The 25,754-nt window shown below is 46.2% G+C and overlaps 2 protein-coding genes and 1 long non-coding RNA gene across 6 annotated transcripts; 1 reads left to right on the plus strand and 2 right to left on the minus strand.

Annotated features, from left to right (window-relative positions):
* Window positions 1-928: 928 nt before the first annotated feature.
* On the plus strand, window positions 929-4,476 carry LOC100838037. 4 transcript variants are annotated; one of them, XM_024454431.1, is made up of 6 exons: window positions 929-1,250; window positions 1,341-1,411; window positions 1,497-1,657; window positions 1,733-1,814; window positions 2,452-2,572; window positions 3,837-4,476. In XM_024454431.1, exons 1-5 carry the CDS (start codon window positions 1,211-1,213, stop codon window positions 2,563-2,565), a joined length of 468 nt encoding a protein of 155 aa, XP_024310199.1. In that variant the 5' UTR covers window positions 929-1,210; the 3' UTR covers window positions 2,566-2,572; window positions 3,837-4,476. The 4 variants fall into 4 exon arrangements, with proteins under 4 accessions (XP_024310199.1, XP_024310200.1, XP_024310198.1 ...); XM_024454432.1 differs by lacking the exon at window positions 3,837-4,476 and adding an exon at window positions 3,017-3,460; XM_024454430.1 differs by lacking the exon at window positions 3,837-4,476 and adding an exon at window positions 3,036-3,460 and having other exon boundaries at window positions 935-1,250.
* Window positions 4,294-9,506, minus strand: LOC100838338 (65-kDa microtubule-associated protein 7). Its single transcript, XM_003578156.4, has 12 exons — window positions 8,901-9,506; window positions 7,976-8,179; window positions 7,318-7,575; window positions 6,588-6,803; window positions 6,359-6,514; window positions 6,061-6,220; window positions 5,820-5,971; window positions 5,536-5,623; window positions 5,388-5,461; window positions 5,226-5,300; window positions 4,804-5,144; window positions 4,294-4,693 (listed from the first exon to the last, which is right to left on the minus strand). Exons 1-11 carry the CDS (start codon window positions 8,967-8,969, stop codon window positions 4,809-4,811), a joined length of 1,788 nt encoding a protein of 595 aa, XP_003578204.1. The 5' UTR covers window positions 8,970-9,506; the 3' UTR covers window positions 4,294-4,693; window positions 4,804-4,808.
* Window positions 9,507-9,952: 446 nt separating this feature from the next.
* LOC112268605 lies at window positions 9,953-13,965 on the minus strand. The gene is made up of 4 exons (XR_002959957.1): window positions 13,609-13,965; window positions 11,365-11,564; window positions 11,183-11,238; window positions 9,953-11,083 (listed from the first exon to the last, which is right to left on the minus strand). It is a non-coding gene; the product is annotated as an uncharacterized LOC112268605 (long non-coding RNA).
* Window positions 13,966-25,754: the final 11,789 nt, after the last annotated feature.

Genomic DNA, 25,754 nt, shown 5'->3' on the forward strand with positions numbered 1-25,754 from the left:
AAATCATGTAGTGATCTCCTATTTAGATTTCCCACTAAATAGGTGTGAACAAATTAATGATATAATGATGTGACATGCTTGCATGTTAAGAGAAATCAAGTAGTGTGGTTCTTCTACTTAGATATAGAAGATTACTGGAAGTACGCGGCACCCTGCCTGCCAGTGATCAAGATCAAAATGTAGCTTCTAAGGCTCGAACATTTTTTTGGTCAACGATTATCAGTTAACCATGAGTCGCATCAAATGGCTTGTCAATTTAAAATCTTTGTGTCTTTTTTTTTAAATGACTAACTTAGAGTTGTAGATGTTGGCATATTTTTTTATAAACTCGATAAAAATTTAAAAGTTTAAGTAAGGGTAAAGTTAGAGCGTCTTATGTTAGAAACGGAGGAAATATAACGGTTAGTGACCAATATATATCAAAATTGAGGAAAGAATATACCAATATGTTAGATATTCTAACAAAAGATTTATCATAAACAGAAAAAATGTTCACCAGAAATCTTTGAGTAAGCTTTTACCCGCTAGTATGCCACAAAAATAATAAAATTAACGGTTTTGCTATTGAAAAATTGCTTGTTTGCTTAAAAATCAAGCGACTGAGAAATAGTCACGCCCTAAAACTGAAAGAAAAATTAGAAAAAGAATAAAAAAAATTGAGCTGAAAAAAAATCATCCTCAAGAAATAAAACAAATAAAAAAGTTTTTTTAGAGCTAAAAAAATACAAGTAAGTGCCAGGAGACCGAAAACTGTGCTTATTCTTTTTTTTTTGAGAAAAAAAACTGTGCTTATTCAGCCGGTCCATCTGTCACGGGATCCGGTTGGCCCGGTTTACCTATGTGAATTTGGGCCTAATTATGGAGAATATATAACAGGCCGTCATGAAAATGTTATCATGGACGGGGCCGAATAACGCAAGTCCAAGCGGGCCGAAACAAGCTTGCTAACTCTTGGATTCGTTTCAGCGCATAGGTCGCCGCCAGAAGGACCAGCAGCCGCCGTCTCCTTGCGCGCACGACGACGAGCACGTCGGAGCGCCGAATCGTAACCAGACCGTACGCCGCTGCTTGGCTCAGTGCTCGGCGGTGCTCATCCCCAGAGGCGAACGCGCAGGGGCGCGCGAGAAGCTTGTCGGAGGCGGCGGCGGCTGCTGCTGCTGCTGCTACGGCTTATCTTATCCCTCAACTTGCGACGAGAATTTCCGGGTGAATGGCCCCTCCGGCCGCGAGCGCGCTGCCTCTCTGCGCAGGTCTCATCCGCACACAGCGCCTAGTATCTGCGGCTCCCTGCTTTTCCATCTTCTTTTCCTAGCCTAATCGCCGATTTCGTTCGTCTCCAGGGTCGTTTCTGCTTCCGTGGCGCAATCCGGCTTCCGTCTGCGTCCTAACGAGACCTCCACTTCTCAATGTCGTAATTTCCATGGTGTCAGAATCTTAAATGCTTCTTTATGGTGGTTACTAATGTTGTGCTATATATGCATGGCTTGCGGTTACAGGTTGCAATGCCGCAACCTTGTCTTGTTCGCCGATTTGCTCCGGCCAGCCGTCGAAAATGTCTGGCTTCGTCGGGCCGTGGGAGTCAGGGGCTTCGCACCAGCCAATACCAATTTGATGACGATGAGCCCCTGTGGTTGGCGATGGTCAGAGATTTTGCTGCGTAAGTGCAGATCTGTCTCCGTTTGTTTGTGCTGTTCGAGGATGAGATTGAATTAGAATTACCTTCTGTTATTAGGGGTTTGAGGAGCTTGGTGGCCTTCTTGGCCGAGCAGCCGAGGCAATTGAAGCACCTGGAGTGGCCAGGATTTCAGAATACGGTAGCCCACATCCCCTCTTGCATATAAAGTTGATTTCTAGGTTGGGTGTTGTTCATGTTTTGCATTGTGGCCTTATCAGCCTACAGTTGAGGTGTTGCTAGAGGTGTTTTTTCTCTTGAGAAAACACAAAAGCTTTGCGTCTCTATGCATTGACAGAGGAAGAGTTATGTACATTGCCCGAGAGCGGGCAAACATCTGAAAGTACAACTCAACACGCCTAAGTGCTAAGCACCACCGAGAGCAGCCATGCGGCCCATCATCCCCGCCCTTGCCCACAGCCTGGCTTCGTCCTGGAGCCAGATGTGCCGATCAGGCGCGTGATGTGTTGAGTGTAATCCTGCCAAGATGTGTTGATCTTGCACCATAAATGTGCTGGCTTGTATGCTGTGATTCCGAGTGATGCTTTAGGTTGGTTTTAATGAGTATAATCCATTGTCCAAGTTTATAATAGCAAAAAAAATTCAAACTCTGATTCTTATTACCTTAAACCAAGAAGAAGCTCGTTGGGGTTACATACTATAGTGGGTCATTTTGTGATGATTTTACTCCTTTAGGCCTTCAAGCTTTGTTAAGTTTCCACATCATTCAAGTTATATTTTCCCATGCCTATGCTTAATCAAATCATCATCATTGACAGTTGAGGACGGCTACACTTACTCTCATACTTGTTGCGGTGTTCATTGTTGCGTTGTCTTCTGTTGATGCTGCCCTTTCGTACATCTTGTCCTGGCTACTTCGGAAATCTGCTTAGTCTGCTGGTATGGTACTTGTTTCCTAAATTCTTTGCAACTTTCTTGTCCATTGTACATGTAGCCTTAGGAGGTGTATTCATTTCATATAAACACAGTAATTACTTTTGGGATATCTTGGAATTCAATGAGCTGCCAACAGGCCCACACCGTCACTGATTCTCCTTCATGCTATTCAATTGAAAGAGTAATAACCAATGTACAATGTTTTGATGATTTATGTCATCAAACGGAAAAAAAAATTATAAGGACCAGATATGTCAGTTGTACTATCTGATTACTACCTACCTGAATTGAAGTGTTCTGATTTGTCATGCTGCTGAGCGTTGAGTAATCTGGCAAGGGACAATTAATTCATTGATCAACAGGGAGTATCTGTTTATGCTTGATTCTGATTTAGGAGGGAAAGATAAGCACTGCAGTTGTAATTGAATCTTTTGTTGTTGGTTGCATGTCACACATACTTGGCAAGGTATGAAGGACTAGATGATGCTATACAGACTGATGATATACTTGGTCACTTGGAGGGTGGTTGTTGTCCCCGTATACCAAGTCATCCTGAAAGGGTTGAGAGAATTGAAATATACCAAGTCATCCTGAAAGGGTTGAGAGAACTGAAAGAAACGTTCTGCAAATGAGATTCATTTGTGGCAGATGTATAATTGTATTTATGTAGTTTCTTACTGTGAGAGTTGAATACTATTTGGTTAAGAAAGGAAAGAAGATGCATTGAGTTGCTGATTGGCCATACTCTTTGATTAAGTACGTTTGTCGACGTAGGTTCTGATTAACTGTGTTCCATCTGTGATAATATGGTCTTGTAATATTTAGGTTAGGATTTGTTTGTAAACACGCAAAAGTCCATCTGTGGGAATCTGAAGAGAATTGCATTTTTCAGATGTTGAAAACTGAAAAAGAACGCAGATAAGCAATGCATGCTCCCAGTGCTAAGCACCTAGGACCTCTTATGTTGCGAGGGTAGGTGGTTTTTTAAGCACAAATCCGTACTTGCTCAATGAAATTAGGTAACGCTATCACCTCCGTTTTTTAAAAAGAGAGCAGTACATGCATGTACCCGTGAAAATTGTGTGAACAGCTCACGTAACTGCACCCTGATTCTTGTAGACATAAGCAGTTTCGCAGTGCACGCTGCACAGGCACAGATATAAAATGTTTGACCGGCGGCAAGCGACTCTCTGTGTCATGGATTGTGATTTGGATTTTCAGTGTCGTGAATATGCAACTATCTGACGATTCTTCTCTGGTTTCCTAGACATGGAAGTTGTTCCCACGGAAGCATGTTGAGTGGAGGCAGATCACATGGACAGATGAAGATGGAGAAGGAGATCGAGTTGGACTGGAGATGAAGTGGCCAGGGGTTTACCGGCGTGAGCTAGTGGTGTTCTTCATCCTCCAGGTTCTCTCTTACGAACCCATCTTTTTGGCAGGTTGTTTCAACTGGTGTTGCCTCGAAAGTTGAAATCATTCGTGCTTTATACTGGTGAGAAAAATGCACGTCCTTCTTGATGGAGACAGCTTGGGAGTTGGGACGGGAGCAGGGACCACGGACGACAAAGAAGCTGATGTAGTGCGATGATAATATCGAAGTTCTCATCTTTATTTATCTCAATTCAATTTGTTTCCGCTGTGTCATCCAAAAGAGCACATTCTTCTTTGTCTGGGATCACCCCCACAATTCCAAAGCACAATTGACAATTCACCTGAGCATCTCACACGTGAACTCTGCCTTTTTATGCTCACAAAATAAGGATTCCAGATGCATATTACATGAGAGAAAGACATAAAAGACTACTGCATAAGTATTGTTTGTACATAAGTTTCAAACTAGCTGTGCAAGGTCGCAACACAAAAGCCAATCACATAAATTATGATACGGTACAGGCGACTACCACCAAATCACTCCCTATATCTTTCACCTAATCATCAATCTATAGAGCCATCAGCCCGAAACATCAACTGCAAACCCAAACATAGTCAACCAATCCAGTTTACCAGTCAACAACACTAGCTAAATACATGCATCAATAATGTACACACAAATGAAGTGACTCGTAGGACACTGCTCCATTTACAATGCTAATTACCTGGCAATTGGCCCTGTAGTTTGACCTGCCAAAAAAAATAATATAAGAACATTGTTTTAACCATCAGCGGTAAAAATGCTCAAACAGTTTTGTTAGAAGGAATGCATCGAGAGATTGAGTTAGTACAAGGCATACCAAAATTATCCCATAGAAGGGGATTCTGGTTCAGAACCACTAATGGATGTAAATGTCGATAGTGAATCGTCACCAAAGTTCAATTGGGATACTGATAGCCGTCTTGAATCACCAAAGTATCTATTACAGCGACTGGAATATGATCTGGGTGTCGAAAGATCGGGTGTAGCACTGCCAAGAGATGATCGCCGAGGAGTTGGAGTCATTAGTCCATTACTGCTTCCATTTGAACGATATCCATTTGTTTTTCTGGTTAAACTGCTCATTCTCTTTGGGCTTGGTTTAGAGCCAAAGATTGCTTCTCTCTCTGCAAGTAGGATGGTCTCCAACTTCTTCTGGTCCTGCAAGCGAAAGATGAAAGTGACATTAAAAGGCCAGAACATGCAATACAGTATTATTTTTCAACCGTAAAGAACCATTACCCGGTATCGCCGTTTTTCCTCCTCTTTCTGTTCTCTATTAAGTCTGTACTCTTCTAGAACAGATATTAGCCGACCCTGTCAGAAACATTTATGAGTTAATAAATCAAAGAAACAAAATATAGGTGTCTACACTCTACACTATTGATCAGATTGCATTCATACCCCGTCGTAGAGGAAGGGCTTATTTCTCGCATTTTCCCAAGCAAAGGTCCGGTTTATGAGGTTGTCCACCATAGCTGAGTAAGATATGTGCCAACATTGAACTAACTGAATTTATGAATAGTTCTCCAAAAGTGGGATTAAAACCTACCTGGAATTTTAGTGACCAAAATCCGTGCCTTTTCTGCCCTTCTAAGGTTTACATGAGCACCCCTTCCAGCACTATACCTCTTTGAGTCCTGCACAAGACCTTTGCTGTCATTTCTCATGATTTACATAACCTTAAGATTATGTGGAAAAAAATCATGCATGCGGCCACACCACATATACTGTGCTGCTTTCAGTTATACTGAATCAGGTAATTAGTGCAATTGCGCACGTGCATGCTCGGTAATTGAAGCATTGTAACTCCAAAGAAAATAAGCTTGAAAATACCTGGTTATATTCTTCAAGCCAAGTCTCTTCATCACAAGCAGCAATCCATTTATTTATCCTTTCCATAATATCTTTTCGACTTAGTGACTCCTCTTTTGCTTTCAGTATCTGTGACTCGATATTTGCCAGGATCTCAGAAGGGTCAATAGTGCCTGAATGGAACACGGGAAAGAAAGTTGCAATTTGTAAGAAAACAGCAACAGAAGAAGATGATACTTGAGCAAGATGCATAAAGTACTACCAGAATCAATCAGAGCATTAGTTTGCTCAGGGGCTGTGCTGAGATCAGGTTCTATGTGTGCATTCTTGCATATATCTTCTAATTCTGTCCTTCTCTTCATGACAATTTCTTTCAGTCTGCTGGTTTTAAGTTCCGTTAACCTCTCGACCTCAGCTTCCATCTGCATAAGAAATCAAAACCTGAAACTGTAAATATTATTAAGATAAGCAACAGACAATATATTAAATACCAGGTCCCCACTAAGAATACACCCATTCCAGGCAGGCCCTAAACAAAAGCGAGCTGGTAAAAGTATAACCTTCTCGATTGTTTCCTGAGAGAGAACACCAGCGGATGTGATTCCTTCTTCTGGTGTTATGAGAATACTGATTACTTTGCTGAATTGTCTCTTCTCATCTTCAGAAGAGTCCATTAACTTCCAGAGTTGACATAATGATTCCATTGTGTCTCTCATCTATAGGGAGAAAATCGGTTATGCAGAAGTAACGATAAATGCAAAACTGAGAAGAAAAGAACCTTGAGTGTACCTTATCGATTCTAGATTTTCTTTCTGCTTTTAGATTTGATATTGTACTAGAAAGGCCTTCCAATGTGCTATTGCTGATGTTTCTGGACTGCTCAACACCATTCTGATGTAAACTGGGATGAACTTCATTTACGGTCTTTCCAAAATCAATTCCAAGGACTCCACATAAAAAATGCACTTCATTTACATACTCCAGAACTTTGTGAAGTCTATCAGACTGTAAATATTGCAAACAAGAATCAGAAATGTACATAATGTATTAACAAATACGTAGTATATGAGAGTTGCCACTTGCCAGTCAGCACCCAATCCTAAAATAACATACGGTTGGCACTTGCCAGTCAGCACCCAATCCTAAAATAACATACAGTTTCCACTTGCCAGTCAGCACCCAATCCTAAAATAACATACAGTAGATGCACTGCAGCCCTAGAGACAGTTAGTACATACTGCATGGCAGTAGCTACATAACAAATTAATCATCTTATGGCCTTACAGAAAGCATGAAAAGACATTTTGTTTCCGGAGTGTAATATAATCAAGTCCTGAATAACCAAAGCATTCTTTAGCTGCTGCCCCTGTTTTATTTATCACAAGTATTTTGAAATGCAGCTAATGAGTTCGGATTAGCTAGCATATTCTGGATGGTTTACCTTGTCTTTTTTTTAATAGAAAAATAGAAGCTTTTTTACTCCCGGCCTCTGCATACATGATGCATGTAGCCTAGTTACCTTGTCTTTCTGAAGATCACGAAGTTGTGCTTGGTAGTTATCAAGCTTCCTTGTTGACAAATCATGTTCATCGGCAACAGCACTGTTTACATTATCACCCTGATCATTATGCTCACTCAACTCGGACAGTATCTTCTGGATCTGTGATCGAATATCATAGAACTGCTTGATCCTTTTTTCTTTCTTGCATTTCAGGTTGTCCAGTACAGGAACGACAGCAGCAAGTTGTTCCTTGAGTGACACGTAGCTCTTGTCTTTCTGCACAAGTGTTGAGAAATTAACATAAGTATCCTCAACGGTGTTAATAAATCATAAGTTTATGTATCTAACAGGATTTTGTTTTTTTGCAGTTGATCTATTAATTAGTTGTTGCTTAGAGATTTGCTATAGTTGAGAAGGCTCTGACTGAAGCATGGCTAGTTGCCTACATTAAGAATTTTTGACCTAGAGATTTGCAACAATCCAAAACTACTTTACAAGAAGCTACAGGCATCTCCTACGCCTATTTAATAAATGCGCAAATTGAGCCATGCATATTCGGTATAGTACTATCAACAAAAGCCAAATTCCATTATTTCAAGGGAACCTAATAACCACTCGGGGAGTCAACAGACAACTAACCCAATTAGTGCATCATCATCATCATTACTGTGCATACCTTCGGGTACAGCTTGTGCTCCCCTAGAGTTGCCATTAACAATGCAACTTCAGCTTCTTTGGTGGCCACAGACTGGTGCAGCTGGACCCTTGTCCGATTGGCATCGTCCACCTTCCTGCGGTACACCTCCAAGCATTCTCTTTCTATCTGTGATAAGACCTTGCTCTTCTCACCCTCACTTTCCCCTACCTCTGCCCAGATTTGCTGAGTGCCAGAAAGAATAGGGCAGGAGTTATGACTTGGTTGATGGTGCTTCAACTTTATGGTAATTTGTTTTGGAAACTAAACATGCTACAGTTAGGACAATAGAGACAACTAAGAGTATATTTTGATCATTAGGGACTGATTCATGTGCTCCCCAGGCATCTTATTTTGAAAGGATGCCACTGAAGTCATAACCAACTAAGCACATTTTAAGTAAAAATGAAATATTTGCTTGGCAGATAAATTGTCACATTAAAACTACCAGGCGCACCAAGCCAAACAGAATCAAGGAATTGCTTTTTGAGGCGCTAAAGAAACAGAAAGGTGAAAAGGGGAGAAGTTTCCACAAAAGCCACCGCGCTGAGGCAAGCAGTTCACCTGCCGAGCAGCTCACCACCGAGAAAAAGAATACAGCTCGCAAGGAATACCCGCTTATGCATAACCCAAATAATAAGCCCCGACTTTTCTGTAAATTGTGTAAACCCCAAGAACACTCTCTAGTCTCAAATCACAGAGGAAACTTAAGCACAGAGGCACTAAGGAAATCACTTTGGACTACAAAGTTTCACCAAGAAAAAGAGATGGAAACTGAACTTCTGGATGAAAACAAGAACGATAGCAGCAGCAATTTAACAGAACACAACGAAAAATTCCAGGCAAAAACGTACAATGCAATTTTCTTCAGAGCGAGAGCATGAGGAAGGTCAACAGTTGTCAGTACCTGAAGCTCTCTGAGCAAAGCGCCACAGCCAGTAGCCTCCATGCCCAAAGCAGCACCTATGCCCACCATAGAAACCAGCAGAAGAAACACCCCAAGCTCCACCAAGGTAGCTCAAAGAAGAGAGAAGGAAAGGACAAGACGGGAAAAGGTAGCAACAGCAGCAAAGTCTCAGACTTCTCCACCCCAAGGCCTTTCAGGTACAACGCCCTTGGGCAGAGCTAGGCCATTAGCCAAAGCAGCATCCGAGCTTTTAGCCTTGTCTCCACGGGATTAGATTAGAAATAGAAGAGAGAGAAAAGCATGCACCGAATGCCAGCGACTTATGGATCAAAGCAGCCCTTTTTCTGGTGGTTTTTGGAAATCCTAAGCTATCTTTGCCTCTTTCTGCTGCTCGAAGGGATGGATCGTGGAAAGGAAGGGCTGGAGTGGAGGAGAAGGGCGAGAGAGCATGAGATTTTGGGAGCTTTTGTTGGCTGGGTTTTTGCCCAGTTCAGGAGGTTCTTCGCTGCTTTTGTCTGTGGAGGTTGGGACTTGGGACTTGGGACTTGGGAGTGAGCTAGCAGAGGGCCGTGCCAGAGAGATGGTGGAGAGAAGAGGCAATGGAGGGTGGTGGTGACCTTTTGTCTTTCCTTTTATTTAATGGCGTGGTAAGGTGTGTGGCTGTGCAGGGAAGATTCCATCAGAATTTTGCTAAACAAGTATAATTGGTTTGGTACATGTCTTGCTGGTGGTGCTAAAAGTACTGTATATATTTTAGAACAAAGAACAAAAGAGGAACAAAAATGTTACTGCCCCAACACCACGTGAAATCTTACAGGTAATCGTGATCACAGATCTATTACTAATTGCAAGTCGTTTTTTAAAAGAATGAGAGATGTCTCTGTTATGCAAAGCTCGCCTACAGTTGTGAAGTGTGAAGGAGAGAGACGACGAAGCTGCAGCCTGCAGAGGATGTTCTTCACCGAATCCACCTGAGCGACCTGAGTACACAGTGTACCTGGACTCTGAACCCCCCCCCCCCCCCCCCCCCTCCCGTATATATCCTCGCGCCAATAACTACACCCGCCGCTTTTATGGTGCAACGAGCGGCACGCATTGGATCATGTGATCCCGCTCTTCGGATCAGGCCCGGTTTCCGTCTTCGGGGCATGCAAAATGGCGAGTCCGAAAGGGATCTCCACGAGCTTCCCGGCCGACTCAACAACGGTTGTTAGGGAAGGAACTATACGACATTCTTCCGGAACCTCAGTTCACTGATCGAGACATTCAACATCCAACTTCCGTGTGACCATTTTTCCGAGATATATCTTGTTTAAAATTTCCTGCGTTCCAAACATATGCCTTGCGGTTAATTAATCAGCATCATTCCTCCTGCAACAGAACTTGCAAAGCCCTTCTCGGTTAATCATGCATGGATCAACGTTGCAGGAGTATCTCTACTTGCGTTGAAGTTGAACTTCATCAAGTAGTCAACACGCTGAACCTTATTCCCAAATCCCATGCATATCATATCCGTTTGATTAGGTAGGATATAGGATGGCTTCCATGCTGGTATGCTTAGCCGAACTGAATGGGTATTTTGCAGCTTTAGGCGGGCGTTTGTGCCTGATTAGGTCTAGTTAATCAATCGGGCAGTCTGCGTCTGAGTGGATGACATGGACGGTGGGACCAACCTAGGAATTGATTAGACATTCTGGAGCGATGAGAGGAAAGGACGCTGAAGTGGACGCCCGACCGAACTCCACAGTGACCAGTTCGAGAGCCTGCGTGCTTTGCGTACGTCGTGGCCTCGTCGTCTACTGCATGCCCGCAAGGCCGCAACGCGATATATGCTGCTGGCGTGTGTTGTCTAACTGTAAATGTGGAGGTTTGGTTTCTTCTCTGTCTTTCAGTAATCACAGAGAGAGAGGTGGAATCCACCGTTGCTTTGTGCTGTTGTACATTTTCTGCAACCATCAATGGGGTGAAGCGCAAAAGCACATCCAAATATATAGGCCGGCAATTCTCAACTTTTATCTTCACACTGGCATCTCCAAGGAAATCCTCCCATTTGTTCACTTTTCTTCATACGGGGTCCATGATCAAATTACCCCCATTGTCCAAAAGTAGTCCACCCGTTTCTTCCGGAGAGAGTATAGGAAGTTCCCATTTGTTCAAAACTTCTCCAAACATTGTCCACTTGTCTTTTTGATCCACATGTCAAAGATTCATAAAAAGATAAATGAGAAGTTACCATTGGACAACTGCATATTTTTCACACTCTCATTTGACCAAACACTCACCAAATGGACAGAGGGGGCTCACCCTTGGATATTAGCATTCAGGCAATTCTCTTTTCCTAGCATAAAGTGAAAGACGCTAAATAAAGCCCAGATAGTCGATTGGGTTTGTGCATAATTAAAGGTCAGATGCATCCTAATATGGAAGTAGCATGCTGTTAGATGCCCAACAAAAGAATGTATACCTGGCGCAAATTCAGGGGGGAGAAGGGAGCCCCGACCATGATCTGAACAAAAGAACGGTGTCTCATGTCCCCAGCGGATACGCACGCATGTCCGTACTAGCGAGCTAGGGTGAGTAGGTGACATGTCACTGGCTCACTGCACTTGGTATTTTGGAGTGTTCCTCTCTTCTATATATACCAGTCATGAACTGCGAGCTTATCTGCAAAGAAATCATTGCTTGAGCGACGACTACCATATCCATAGATCAAATTTGTAAACGAGCGGGACCAAATGATTGCCTTATGCATGGACCATGTGTATGGAAGATATATATTCATGGGATTCTCTGTACTGCAGCTCGTACAGGGAATATGTATGTACATAGAATTGCAAGCTAATTTGATCACGGGATAACGCCGGATTTGACCGTATCCATTAGACCAAGCTCGTTTTCCTTAAAAATGGTTTTCATCTGATATTATGCATGATCGTACTAGCTATTATTAGTCTAGTTCCAATGAATAATTGAGGTTCATGGTGAAATGTGGTTATTCGGCTAGTTGGAGGAAGGAGATATAAAAATGTGAACTGCATGCTTCGGCTGACTAACCTGAAAGATAAGCATGATTTCCATCCTAGTCATACATATGGCATATCTATATTTACATCTATATCTATACTAACTATCACTTTGCAGTTGGTGGTGGTCCATCACCATTCCTCGACATATATCAGACAAAATTACTGCTTCCATGTGGACTACTGGAGCCAACAAATTCCACGTATAAGGCAACAACTAAGACAACAAATCTTATTACGCATAGACGAGAAAACAATTCAATCTCATGTCTAAGACAACAATGAGTCTAAAATCTAGGATTCTCGTGACTTGTCCCCCTTGATTTTTGTAGCAGAGTTTTGAATAAATTTTTTGAACAAAGCAGAAAAGGGACTCTTCTTCCTTGCATATTTTTAACGCTCGATCCATCGATGTTGCATGAATACTTGTCGTCCATTTTTATATGATGCTCTATATGCCTATTATTCTTATCTAACACCGACATCTTACTCTCTGAGAAAGAAGAATTATTTTTTGTTGGATATGCACGGGCCCTGAATGTTCTTTATTAATTTTAGCTTTGTTCCATGGCACATTGCAATAAACGTCAAAATTGTGCCACAACTAGGTGATTAGATGAGCTCATTTACAGCACCCCCAAATTAATATGGACCATCCATTTTATTTGATCTAAGGGCTCAAATTACTTGCTACTTCTTGATACTCCAATTTGAACATATGGAGTATCGTTTCAAAACAGATGGAGTATCAAGAAAAGGTGAAAACATAACCTAATGCACCATTCAGTTTAGGTGAATTATCAGGCGTAGTACGGCAAAATCTTCTGATTAGATAAGACATGAAAATTACAAGTAAAATATATGAAGATTTAAAAAGATGATTATCGCTCTAAATAGCATTATTATAAGCATGGATAAATTGATGAAGTCGATGGTTTATTGGAGGGGGCTTCACGCAGGCCCGTATACCTTTTTTCCCCCGTATCGTACGTGTTCTCCCAGTCCACTGTGTTGTAACTGTCGGTGGCTCCGCAGATTTGGGGAAAAAGATGAAAATGTGAAGCAAAGAAAAAGGTACACATGCCATGCATGTCCAGCTGAGCTCAAGCGTGCAAGTTGCAAATCCTCTTCGTCCCCAGACTGCAAGTTGAATGCACTCAGCAGTGAGTCGATTGCCACAGTTCCATGCGCGCACAACTAGCATGAAAGAACCGGCCTGCTTCTATTTAATCAAGGGAACTTTGCTACGTGTTCCGCTGACGTCAGAATTACTTTTCCCATGAATCATAAGGAATCATACTAGTAATACTTTCTTTTACAAATGCAACGCACGTACGGCTAGAAGTTTCAAGTAATTAATGATAAGCTTGGGGCGCAAAAGTCGATGCTTCCATGATTATGTCTCGTACGAAAATAAATTAAAAAAGCAGTCCACATGCTTTAAAAATACCTGGTGCTGTTGGGTGCATCTTTTATTCGGTGTTATCGATCAAAAGCTAGCAGCAAACAATTTATTCGATCTCCTCGTCGACTAGCAGTGCAGGGAGGGGTACTAGCTAGCTAAGCCAGCTTGCACAAGCTCGCTCGCAATCAGGAAAAGGGGCGGCTCCCGTGGCGAGGATGGGAACCAGCTGGAGTAGTAGCTCGGTGTGGCAAACAGTAAAGATAATATCCAACGAGCTTACCGACTCCTCCTGTTAACCGTGTGGCGATCCCACGAGTGGGCTGCATGCCGCTACGTACGGGCAGCAGCTGGGCAGAGCCAGCCTGGTCGGAGGAGAAGAGAACCGCACGAGCGGGAGCCGGAGCCGGAGCCGGGGCGTGTCGCCGTGCGGCAGCAGGCACGGGGAAGCCGGATCGACCGCGCCCACGCGCGAGGCCGGGCCCGACTCGAAGAACAGCTGCTTCCCACGATCCCAGTGTGCCACTGCCACATTGGCACATAATCGATCCTTTGCATAGTTGCATATGCCGCAGGTACGTACGCCTGTGGGGTGCCGACGGACGGACGGACGGACGGTAGTTGGTGGGTAAAACCCCGTCGAAAAAAGCGTAGCAGCCAGGCCAGGGTGGCTGAGAAAGAAAGCAGAGCTGCGCCCGTACATTTCCCGGGTCCCGCCCCCCGTCTATCTCCCAGATGTGACCCCCCAACCGTACGTGTGTTTGGTTTCTTCGTGCACGTACTTGCGGTTTGTTCATATGTGCTGCTGGTACTAGTATTATCGTAGCTGCCAACTTGGGAGCTTCATTGGCTAATCATCATGGACTTTCATTGCCAAGGTCTTACTAGTTAGTTTCCAGCTCTTTTAGTCGTACAGTACGAGTACTCGGTCGTCCAAGTGCGGTCGAGTGACCTTGTTCTGAAAGCGATTCCAACGAAACAAAGTACGCGTACATTTTTTTCCGAAAAAAGATTACCTCCAGACTCTTCATCAACTAATGCACACAGTCATATATTATAAAAGTCTGATAAATCAAAGCATCTAAGCCGAACAAAGTCGAGTCATGAAAACAGTGACTCCATCAAATTACCACTAACCATATGGTACATGCTGAAACAAAGCATTCAAGAAGAAATGTCACGCGTGCGTCGATAATGACGAATCGAACCTTAGATCGATCTTGGGATTTTCATCCCCAAAAAAGTTTTGAGCCACCACCTTCAACAAAGACACGACGCAAACACGCATCGACATTGTCTGATCTGAGATGTGTTTTCACCGGAGTGCGCAGACTTGTCATCAAAGCTGCATGTACCGTCATCACATCGCTGACTTCGTACCATCAGCAACACGCATGACTTGGCACCTCAACAAGACTCGCCGTGCGTGGCACCTGCTTTTGTAGAGTCTTTGCTCCAAACGAAAGCAAACAACCATATGTCGCTGTCGTCAAAAGCTAGGACCCCAGATCATCCGGCGCTACTTGACAAGTTATGAAGAACAATCCGCATAGCTGTCAAAGCACGACGCAACCTCCAACTTTCAGCAACAAATCCGTCTCTCCCAAGACCAATCTTGCCCGAGCCATACCTTCGAAGGTCTAGCAAACCTCGGCCAGATACAAGACCCAGGGTCACCATACCGCCACAGCAGCAAGCCAGTCTCTTTCCTTTCAATCTGGCCAGCAAAACGATGACAAGCCATGCCGCCGCCGCCGCTCCCGGCCTCCCTGCCACCACAGTCGCATCTTTCCCGATGATGTTGTTGCGGCCTCTCCGACCACCATCATAGCCCCGAAGCCACACACCCGTCAATGCAGACGACTGCTGCAGTCGCAGCCTCTCCGTCTGCCGCCACAGTCGCAACGCGCCGCTGCTACGCTAGCTCAGGTCTCCCCCTTTTCGCCATCTCCTCGCTTGCTCTCGGGATGTTCCCGCCAACCCCTTCATCGGAGGCCGCGAGGTTTTTCCCGCCGGCCTCCTTGGGGGGCGGCGAGGGAGGGGAGAGATGGTGGCGGCGCTAGGGCTGTGCTTGGCCGGTGCTAAGGGAGAGGTCGTCAACGGCGCTAGAATTTGGTGGCGGCGCTAGAATCACTACTAGATGTCACCTTTTAGCCGAGGGGAAAATTACCGTCGACTATTCTGGATCACCGTCGGCTAACCATTAAACCGATGGTTTACCGTCGGGTATGCGGCGTCAGCCATTACCATGATAGCCGACGGTACAGTTGGGTATTGCATTTGCCTACGGTAATTATCCGACGGTTGACCGCTCGGTCATATGACTTTGATAACCGGCAGTGCCCCGTCGGATATGTATTGACCAACGGCTATTTCCTACCATCGACATGCTTAATGGTCGACGGTATAGTTCCCATCAGTTAGTATAATCGCCGAGAGTATAGACATCCCGTCGGAGATACTTCTACTTGAGAGGCCGTCTAGCACCTTCGGACTATAAGATAGCCGACGGTACTAAGTTCCAGTAGGCCTATCATATATCCCAGAGGTTTCGCACCGTCGGGGATTTCTTTTGTTGAGGGATGTTGGACAATGTGGAATACAATATAATATGAAAATTTTGGCATTTCAAACAACCCTCTTACAATTGCACACGACACACGTGATAAACGACATATATTATATTTCACCCAATATTACACATGCCTAATGAGTTGCATAATAAAGATCCCAATAGTGCCAGGATGCAAAACAAAATAGTAACTGCGATAAAATGGTCCTATCTTTTTACAAAAGATAAATTGTCCACAAACATCAGATCTTCACTTTGCATGAGTACTCAATCATCATCTTAGTTATCACCTTGCTGATTTCCATAGTCTTCAGCACCCTCATCGCCATGATAATACTCATCTCCTTTGTCGCCATAGTACTCTCTTCCTCATTGCCATACATATCGTGCTCATCATCATCCATATGAAGATCCTTGTCACGGCTGTGGCTGCCTCCAGTATTAGTTCCCAAGCTCTGAGAAATAAAGGATAATACAAGTTGTGAGAAAGACAAAGAATAGTTTACTGTAGTTGTAATATAAGTGATATGCATGTTCAAGTCATGGTACTAGCATGCAAGATCATCTTACATGTTGGAAGAAGACCAATCAGCCAATGCCATAGCACCTAGTGTACAAGAGCATCTACAAGTAATTATTTGATTATCGTAGTTCAAACGCCACTGCCAATATAACAAAAAAATTATCTACGCAAAAGCTTTTAGTTTTCAGTTTCACACACAAGCAAAATGGTAATGGGTAGAAAGAAGTTATACTCGAGCAATATGACAAAGAAAAGGGAAGTATTTCAGTTTGAAATTACAGATGCAACAGGTTTTATTTTTCAGTTTCACAAAGAAGCTAAAACTGTGCTTTTTTATGCATGAAGAATTGCATTGCATGTCATGAACTGTGTGCCTATTTCCCTGATCTACATTTGAAAATGACTGAAATTTATGCATGAATAACTGCAGTGCATGACAGGAACTGTGTGCCTTCATTTTTCCTGATCTACATTTGAAAATGAATTCAAGACGGAATCTGACAACATATTTACATTTGGAAATGAATTCAAGAGGGAATCTGTACCTGATGTGTTTAAGTTTGAATCTGAAATGGTGAAGTGTTTCATTTTTTTTAGGCAGGTCGGAAGGGAAGACCATACCAAATTTTTATATAAAACAATGTGTACATAAATAATACCTGGGTTCCCAAGGGAGGAGGGGGGCAACGAATTCTCCGCAAAAAAAAAGTTAACTAGATAGTTACAGTTTCAGAAACCCCAGAGCCGAGAGGGCAATAATCTTGAACAATCATATTCTGATGACGAAGAACTTCTCGTTAATTCCCCGTTTAAGCAACAGCCAAGCAAAAAAAAAATGCATTTTAGAGGTGCAGATCATTGCTGGATGGCTGCAGAAGCAAAATCTGAAACTCCTATAGTCCAAATACTACGTGCTACTTCAGCTTTTCCTTCAAAGTTACAGCTACAGAAGCTTTTTAGTCTCCAGATATTTCAGTCTCAACGTTACTGATACAGAAGCTTTTATTTTCAGTTTCAGATTCCAAATTACAGATAAAAGTGATATAGTCCAAATGCTATATGCTACTTCAGTTTTTCCTTCCAAGTTCTGTTTACTGACAAAAAAAATATGGTACTAAAATAAATAGCGGCGAGCTTTTTGACTGTGTATATCTATATAGAAGCTTGGCTTCTAAGCTGATACAGTAATTTTATTTATGTTTCAGAATTCTTAAAGCTCCTGCAGAATCTATGCATATATGTAAATGTACTTACCCCCCAAAAAAATTCAACAACCACGGATGCTACTGTTCTTGCTCCTGCGCGAGGGGGACACTTGTAGTCATCCCAAGAGGACACCGGTTTCTTATCATCATCAGGACCATTGGCTCTGGATAACACTTGCGTAGTAATGCACCTTCACTGTTGACGGATCACGAGCAGTGTACTGGTGCTTTTCCTATTGACTATTATGAATGGAGATCAAAGAAAGTTAGCATATGAATATTGCCCCAACAAGTAAAGCAACTAGCTAATACTTACGTGCCAATAGGAACCAGAAGAGGTCGATCAATTTCCTCTAGCTTGTCACCAGCTCCGATCTTAGTTCTAGGGGTTCTAGCCCTTTGTCTGCGCACTTGAGCCAGATGATCCATTGTTTCCTAAGGGGGCAATAGGGGACCTGTTTGGCATAGTTATTGCAACAGGCCTATGATTCAAGTGACCAATCCTATGTACATGGTGACAAAATGCATCTTTATTAGTAATATAACAATGATCATTGTCCAATACATGCAAGGGGAAGAACAAACGAAATGGAACATTATGTAAGAACTATATTAGAAAGTACTAATTAAGAGCCATGATATATTATTCAGTGCTAATGTCACTCTATATAACATATATCCTTGTCGATAGAACCAGCCAAATTAAAGTTCTGAACTGCAATCATGGCTGATTACTAAAGATCTACTAGTTCTACACGGAGACAAATCAGCAAATATTTTCTGTCAAAAAAAATCAGGAAAGATCTACGAGTCCTAGACAGAGACAAATTAGCAAATCTGCTAGAACCAGCCAAATTAAAGTTATGAACTGCAATCATGGCTGACGGATGATCCTTCGCTAAGTACAATTCATCGAACAATCTACTACTGCACAAATAAATTGCAATCAAGAAACAATTTTAAACAAGAAGACACGGAAGCACGAGCATATAACTCGATCAGCCTGTGCGAGAGGGAGGAGAAGGTTGTCCATCACAAAGGAACTGCTGGACACCTGCGCGCCGTCAGAACGGAAGCAGAGGAAGCAGAGGGATTGATGTGCGCCTAGGCATCCATCGGAGAGCAACGTACATCGCTTTCGGAGGAGATCGAGGGTGGGTTTGTTTCAGAATTAGGGGACTGCAGCGGTTGAGGGCTCAAGGATATGGGCGAGCTGCTGCGCGCGGGTTAAATTTGGTGGGCGCGCCAAGAGTTAGCGCTAGATCGCGCCCAAAAAAGAAAATGCCCGCGCCAAGTACTCGGAGTCCACAAGCGTAAGTTATTGGTCAAACCCACGTATTGCCCAAAAGGTGCATTATTTTTTCGAGCCATCTTGTTTGTACTGTTTTGCCCAAATTATTCTAAAAACATTAGTTCATATTCATTTAATTTAGGACATTACTACTTGATTAATTATCATGCACTTACAAGTTTCTCTCTTATTGTCCACTTTTTCAATTATATTTAATTTAACTATTACTTATATGAAAGGACATTGCTACTTAATGATCAAGCACACACAACCGCCTATAATCGTTCTCAATCAACTTCATACATGTATTCTATGTTTCAATTATTACTAGGCAGCATTAAAAATTAAATATGTTTGACATCTTGGTCCAAGCAGTGCATACAGCTGGCAAGTGAGCTAGACTCAACCAGTGCAAGCAAAAGCTGTCAAGAGAAATGATTTTAATTTTTCATGTTGTCAGAGGCGGCTGCAACGACTCCCTTCTATAATACCACATACGAGATTTTTAGATATGTGTATTCAGCCTCAACAGCTATATGCTCAGTTCGTTTGAGGGCTTCTCTAGGAAGCTGTCCTCTCCCAAGATATCAGGAGAAGCCGCCTGTCAAATTTGGCTTCTCTAGTCAAATTCGGTGTGCAGCTTCTCTGTGAAGCTAGATGAGTGCAATTTCTTGGAGAAATTGGCTCTAGAAACTGAAAAGAACGCATATATATAGTTAGTACATAATTAAACGAGCGAAGGTTATCTTCCACGGTCAACTGACACATATCTTGTGCCCACACCTCCACAACGACAGAGAGATGAATGTCTCCATTGTGAGCTATCTTGATGGTTGAGTCCATCTGATCGATCGATTAATATGCGGACACAAGGCCAGATATTTTTTTGCATTGCAAATTTCTTCTAAAAAACATTTATCAATTAGGTTATTTTCCCCTTGAAACCGTCAAGCCATAGCCCACGAGACCACTCATCTCAGCTAGGTATGACTAGATTACTTCATACATCCTTGGCAAATTAAATAATGGTCGTGGGTCAAAGCACCGTCAAATAACCATATAGCCGACGGTTGCAGTGAATCGTCGGCTATATGTACCGTCGGGGATGCTCGAACATACCCGAGCGTGAAGTCAACGGTCGGCTATTACTATTCACCATCGGGTATTTATACTTATAACCGAGTTCATAATTGACCGTCGGTCATTGTTACTTACAGCCGAGAGTTTTTTATGAACCGTCAACAATGAATAGTCACCGTCGGCTATGTAATGCTAATAATTGTGGGTGGAAGCCCAACCGTTGGTTATTACTATTGACCGTAAGCTATTACATTAATAATCGACCGTTGTTTTTTCCCTGTCGGGTATGTCATATCACCATCGGTTATTTATTGTTATACCCGACAGATCCTATAGAACCGTCGCCAATTAGTTACACCGTCGGATGTCGGAGCACGGTCTCCGGCACCGGGGATGCCGAGCACCCCCTTTTTGGTTCAGTGGAGGGCGAGGTGATCGCCCCGACGATCGCCGGCATGGCGATAGACACGAAGTGTAGACACAAGAGTTTTATCCAGGTTCGGGCCACCCGGAGGTGTAATACCCTACGTGCTGCTTTGAGTTGTATTCACAAGTTTGAGTGTGTACAGATCACCCAGGGAGTTCCCGGGTTGGCTACTTAGTTGAACGTTGTGCTATGTTCTACTCACTCGGGTTCAGCTCAGTTCGAACTGAGCTGAACCCTTTGACCGGTGGCAATGGCCCTCCTCCTTTTATAGACAAGGTTATACCACAAGTGCCAATGCATGCAGCGTGACACGTTGCCTAGACGCGTGTCACAGCCACACGGAATACACTTTTGCTCATCCACGCTGGACGCCATGCAGTGCCCGGTCCACTGTACATGGTTAGCCGCTCTAGCCTTGCTAAGCAAGACTAGGCCTGTCGATAAGACTCCTGTCGGTGCATTAAATGCACTGCGCACGCCGTCTTGTCCTGTCTTCACTGTTCTGCGAGTCTCGCTTGCATGCCCGAGCGCGGGTTGCTAGGGTGCACCTTCCCGGCTAGCACACCGGCTAGTTGCCGGGAGGCGTTCCTTCGGCTTCCCGGGACCGGGGTTCATGGGAGCATCTTGTACTCGGCCCTTAGCTTTAGCTTCACTAGGGGTTGTCTCCTCGAGGCAGGCTTCCCGAGCTCGTCGGTTCCCGGGAGTCCTTCCTGATGGGGCTTCGTCACTGGCGACCCACGCGTCCCGTATCAGTGGGACCCCGTGGGCCACTGGTACAACAGAAGCCCCGGGCGTTGGCCGGCAGCCTTGAAGCTTCCAGCAAGTGCTATCCTCGGTCGGTTGCCGGGCTACACCCTATCCGACGTGTGGATCCCAAGGGGGAAACCCCTTGGCACCCGGCCTCGTGGGCCGCATTTATAGTTCCACTTCTTCGAGCGAAACGGTCGGGCGCACGATTTCGTGCCTTATCCCCCTTAATCACCAGAGAGTTAAGGCCACGTCGCGCACCCCCCCCCCCTCTTAATCTCCGATTCTTTAGGGCTCTTTATTGCCGATCGTGGGGGTGTCCGTTGCAGTCCGCTAGCCCCGATAAATACTCAAGGCCGGCGGCGGGCATTCCCCATTGTCTCTCGCTCCTGCCATTGCCTCCTCCCAAGCTCCCCGCGCCCCAACTCCGCTAAATCTCCTCTCCACCTCCGCCGATGTCTTCCAAGGGCCAAAACCGTCCCAAGAGGAGCACCTGCAAAGGGGAAAAGCGCGAAAAGGCTGGCAAGAAGGAGCTGTCGGGCAGAGCCCGAAAGGATGACGAAATGCGAGCCAAGTTTGCTTTCTTCTCCCCCGGGTACAATGGCGAGGGAGTCGACAAGCTGGTCCTGGCGCTGGCCACCAAGCACAACGAGCACGGACCAACGCGGGTCCTCCCCGTCAGCGCGGAGCGCGACGGGCACTACTTCCGGATCTTCGGGAGGTTCATCCTTGCCGGGTTCATGCCGCCGGACTCCTACTTCCTCTCAGCCATCATGGAGCCCTATGGGTTCATCATGGCGCAGCTTCACCCCACGTCGTTCTTCACATTGGTTTTTTTCCAACACCTCTGTGAAGCGTTCGTGGGTGTGATGCCGTCGGTGGCGCTATTCCGCCACTACTACTACCCGAGGGTGGAGAAGAAGGCTCCCCTGTCCTCGGGGGTAGTGTTCCGATTCCACGACAGGATCAAATTGGAATTCATCGAGATGGGGAAGAAGAAGATCGAGCACGAGTGGCGCCACGACCGGTGCTGAGTGCGCATCGACGAGCTCCAGGAGTTCCACGAGGAGCCCCTCAGGCCTCCGAAGGGCTCTGACGACTGGACGCTCCGCGACCAAAAGGACGAGGAGCTGGCCCCAATCTGTGCGAAGATCAAGGCACTCCGTGAGGCCGGGCTCACGGACACGGATGTGGCGCGCCCCTTCATCGGGAGGTGCGCGGCCCCCCTGCAGCGGTGCTCGCATCCAGCGTGGATGTACACCGGGGCCCGCGACCGGATCCGGCTGCAGCGCACAGACCTCCTCCCGGAGGAAGTGCAGTTCTGGGTGAAGGGTATCACCGGCGAGGACGAACCTTACCGGCTGCTCCCGCCTAGAGTGCACTCGCTCCACGCCGGGATCCCGAACCCGGGAGCCCGGGATCTCCCACTCTGCGATGAGTGGGGGATCGTGGAGGACCCCTCGGCACAACCCTCACCCCCGCAGCCCAGGTCCCAGAAGGGCAAGGAGCCGGCTGCCGACTCGGGGAAAGGGGGCCAATGCCAGGCCTCCGCCAAGACAGAGGGCTCGGACTCCAACGACTCCTTGCTGGGCGCGGCAGGCCGGGGCAACGCCTGCGGTGCAAGGGGTGCCGAAGGCGCAGGTCCTCCAGCAGCTGTGGGATCTCCAGCAAGAGCACCAGCGGGAGCTCGAGCTGGTGAGGCGGCTCTGGACTCATTCCAAGGGCATCTCCGGGAGAAGACTGACTTACTGACTTACAGAGCTGTGTCACGGCCTTCGGGGACCGGCAAGTCGGCCTTGCGGCCAAGAAGGTCGCCGGACAGATTCTCACCCGGGTCCACTCCGCCCACCCCGACTTCCCGTTCGAGTCGGTCTTCGATGTCTAGTCGGACGAGGAAGAGGCCAAGACCCACCGGGAGGCGGTGCAGGGCGTCGTGGATGAGATGGTGGCGCGAATGCAGGGCAAGGTCGACGAAAACGAAGCCACTGCTGAGGAGGTTGCCGGAGAAGCCCCCGATGCCAAGGATGCCCCTGACACCGACGCAGCCGCCCCGGGAGCACCTCTGGCGTAGTTCCCTTCCTTCTCTTTTTTTTATTTCCCTACAAGTGGTGCGTGGCGCCTTTGAACTTTTTATGTTAGCTTTCCCTTCTCATTATCAGTGTTACTCGTCAGCTTGTTTTGCCCAAGCTTTAATATATATCCAACGCTACTTTTATTTGCTTCTTTGCCTAAGACTAGCTTGCCGGGGAGGGGCTCTATCTTTCTCGTGTTTTAGCCTTGCATAGCCGGGGACTCGCCAACCTCATGCTTGGCCAGACTAGGGACCCGGGACGGACCTGCGGTGCTAACCTAGGACCAAACAGTAGCGGCTAGTCACTCCGCCTGCGGGTTAACTATCCCAGCACGCGCGCCTCCGGGATGGACCCATGAGCCACGTGCGGGGAGCGTCCTCACCCCGCAAGCGTCCTTCCTACGCTCCGGCTACACGGGGACCGAGCTTACCTTAGCAAGCCAGCATTTCTAAAGGGGAAAAACCAAGGACCCAAAATGAGATACTTAGCTTCCCGTTCTCTTTGGACTTGTAGCACCTTGCTGAGAGCCGTGGCAAGGACGCTGTGGCAATGCACCCTCCAGCGACATGCGCGGAGGCATGCACAACCACAGCGTCTTCGCGACGCCCCTCGCCCACTGCATCGCCATTTCTGGTGTCGGTCCATAAGAGATGTGGTAGGGCCGTGATGGTGGGGACACCCTCAGCGACAAGCGCAGAGGGATGCACCATCATCGCCTCTCTGCGACATCTCTTGTTTTCTTGCCCGTTGACGGTGTTGCACTTTCTCCGGTCTCCTTAAATAGCCAAAGCGCTATTCTTGCCTCCACACGCCCGGGACCACCAGTCGCCGCGTGGAGGCACTGGCCCTGTGTCAGTTTCCTGCATCAAGCCTCGAAGTAATTGCCATATAAGTACAACTTACTCGCATCAAGCGTCACAGTGTGCCTTCGCCTCAACCCTATCCTCCATGTCAGATTCCTGCAGTGCTCAAGGTACATAGCAAAAAAATTCGAAATGTATGAAAAACAATATAAACTGGATAACCTCCTGCCTCCCAACCCCCGGGCATAGAAGAGTCGACCTCAGACTTGGGTGTGATCATCTCTACATTTCCACGGTGCCTCCTTGGCACGTAGCACGTTGCGGACTGGTCCGGCAACTACTAGACCTCGTTTCAGGGCGTCTCGGCAACGAGCTTGGTTTTCGGGGTTCCGGCAGCCCCCTGCTCACAGCCAAGGATGGGGAGACAATTCTGTGCACCTGAAGCAGGAGACAGAAGCATTCACAGACAGCAAAGCACAATATTTACCAATGCAACACTTATCTTTATTCAACCTTCTGCTAGCGGATTACAATCGGGTCTTGCCCGGCTACACTAGCTTAAAGAGGCACGCTGCCGCAGCGTCACCCGTGGGTAAGGCGCCACCGTTTCACGGGTAAATTTGCGTAGGTGCTCAATGTTCCAACTATTGGGCACCGGCAAGTCTTCTTCGGTTTCTAGCCGGACAGCCCCAGGTCTGGTCACCTGCACTACCCGGAAAGGGCCTTCCCTGATTGGAGTCAACTTGTTCCCGGTCTTCGTTCCTTGTATCTGGCGCAGGACGAGGTCTCCAAGCTCGAGCCCCCGGGGACATACTCTCCTGTCGTGATAACGACGGAGTCCCTGCTTGCAGCTCATACAGCAGCCCGGCATCAAATCTGCTCGATGAAGGTAAGGTCATCAATCCTTTGCGTGTGTTGTCTCTTGTCGCCGTACGCGCATACCCGAGGTGACCCATACTTGAGCTCGAGGGGCAGCACAGCTTCTGCCCCGTAGACAAGGGCAAACGGAGTTTGACCCGTCGCCCGACTCGGCGTGGTCTGCAGTGACCACAGCACGGGCTGGAGTTCTTCAACCCAGTGCTTCCCGTGGCCTTTGAACTTGTCAAAGGTTCTCGTCTTGAGCCCCTGCAGCACCTCTGCGTTGGCTCGCTCCACTTGCCCATTGCTCCTCAGATGAGCGACGGAGGCAAAGTGAATCTTAGTGCCCATGTCCTCGCAGTAAGCTCGGAACACCTCACTATTGAATTGCGTGCCGTTGTCGGTGATGATGCCGTTAGGCACACCAAACCGGCACACAATGCCCTTGAAGAACTTGAAGGCGGCCTGCGCCGTGACGGCTCGGACAGGCTCCACCTCGACCCACTTCGAGAACTTGTCGATGGCCACAATTATGTACTCGTAGCCGCCAACGGCTCTCGGTAGTTTGCCGACGATGTCCAGCCCCCAGACCGCGAACGGCCATGAGGACGGGATGACTTGCAGGGCTTGCGGTGGTTGGTTGCTCTTCTTGGCGTGAAACTGGCATGCTTCACAGGTCTTGACAAATTGTTCGGCATCGGCTAGTGCTGTCAGCCAGTAGAAGCCGTGCCAGAATGCTTTCCCAGCTAGTACCCTGGATGCCACATGGTGAGAAAGCGAATAATATCCGTCCCCCAGGATGGTGGCTTCCGGCTAGTATATGCCACCAATTTGGCGGCATAGTCCCCTGC

Source organism: Brachypodium distachyon, chromosome 4, assembly GCF_000005505.3.
Source record: "Brachypodium distachyon strain Bd21 chromosome 4, Brachypodium_distachyon_v3.0, whole genome shotgun sequence".
In the NCBI taxonomy this organism is placed as follows: Eukaryota; Viridiplantae; Streptophyta; class Magnoliopsida; order Poales; family Poaceae; genus Brachypodium; species Brachypodium distachyon.

Excerpts from the sequence above, each read along its gene's own strand:
- LOC100838037 (XM_024454431.1), top strand. The coding sequence starts at position 1,211 with ATGGCCCCTCCGGCCGCGAGCGCGCTGCCTCTCTGCGCAG. Across the intron at positions 1,412-1,496 it reads GACCTCCACTTCTCAATGTC|GTTGCAATGCCGCAACCTTG; the intron begins GTAATTTCCATG and ends TTGCGGTTACAG. Across the intron at positions 1,815-2,451 it reads GGCCAGGATTTCAGAATACG|TTGAGGACGGCTACACTTAC; the intron begins GTAGCCCACATC and ends CATCATTGACAG.
- LOC100838338 (XM_003578156.4), bottom strand. The coding sequence starts at position 8,969 with ATGGTGGGCATAGGTGCTGCTTTGGGCATGGAGGCTACTGGCTGTGGC. Across the intron at positions 7,576-7,975 it reads AGCACAAGCTGTACCCGAAG|AAAGACAAGAGCTACGTGTC; the intron begins GTATGCACAGTA and ends ACACTTGTGCAG. Across the intron at positions 5,462-5,535 it reads TTTGGTCACTAAAATTCCAG|CTATGGTGGACAACCTCATA; the intron begins GTAGGTTTTAAT and ends TATCTTACTCAG.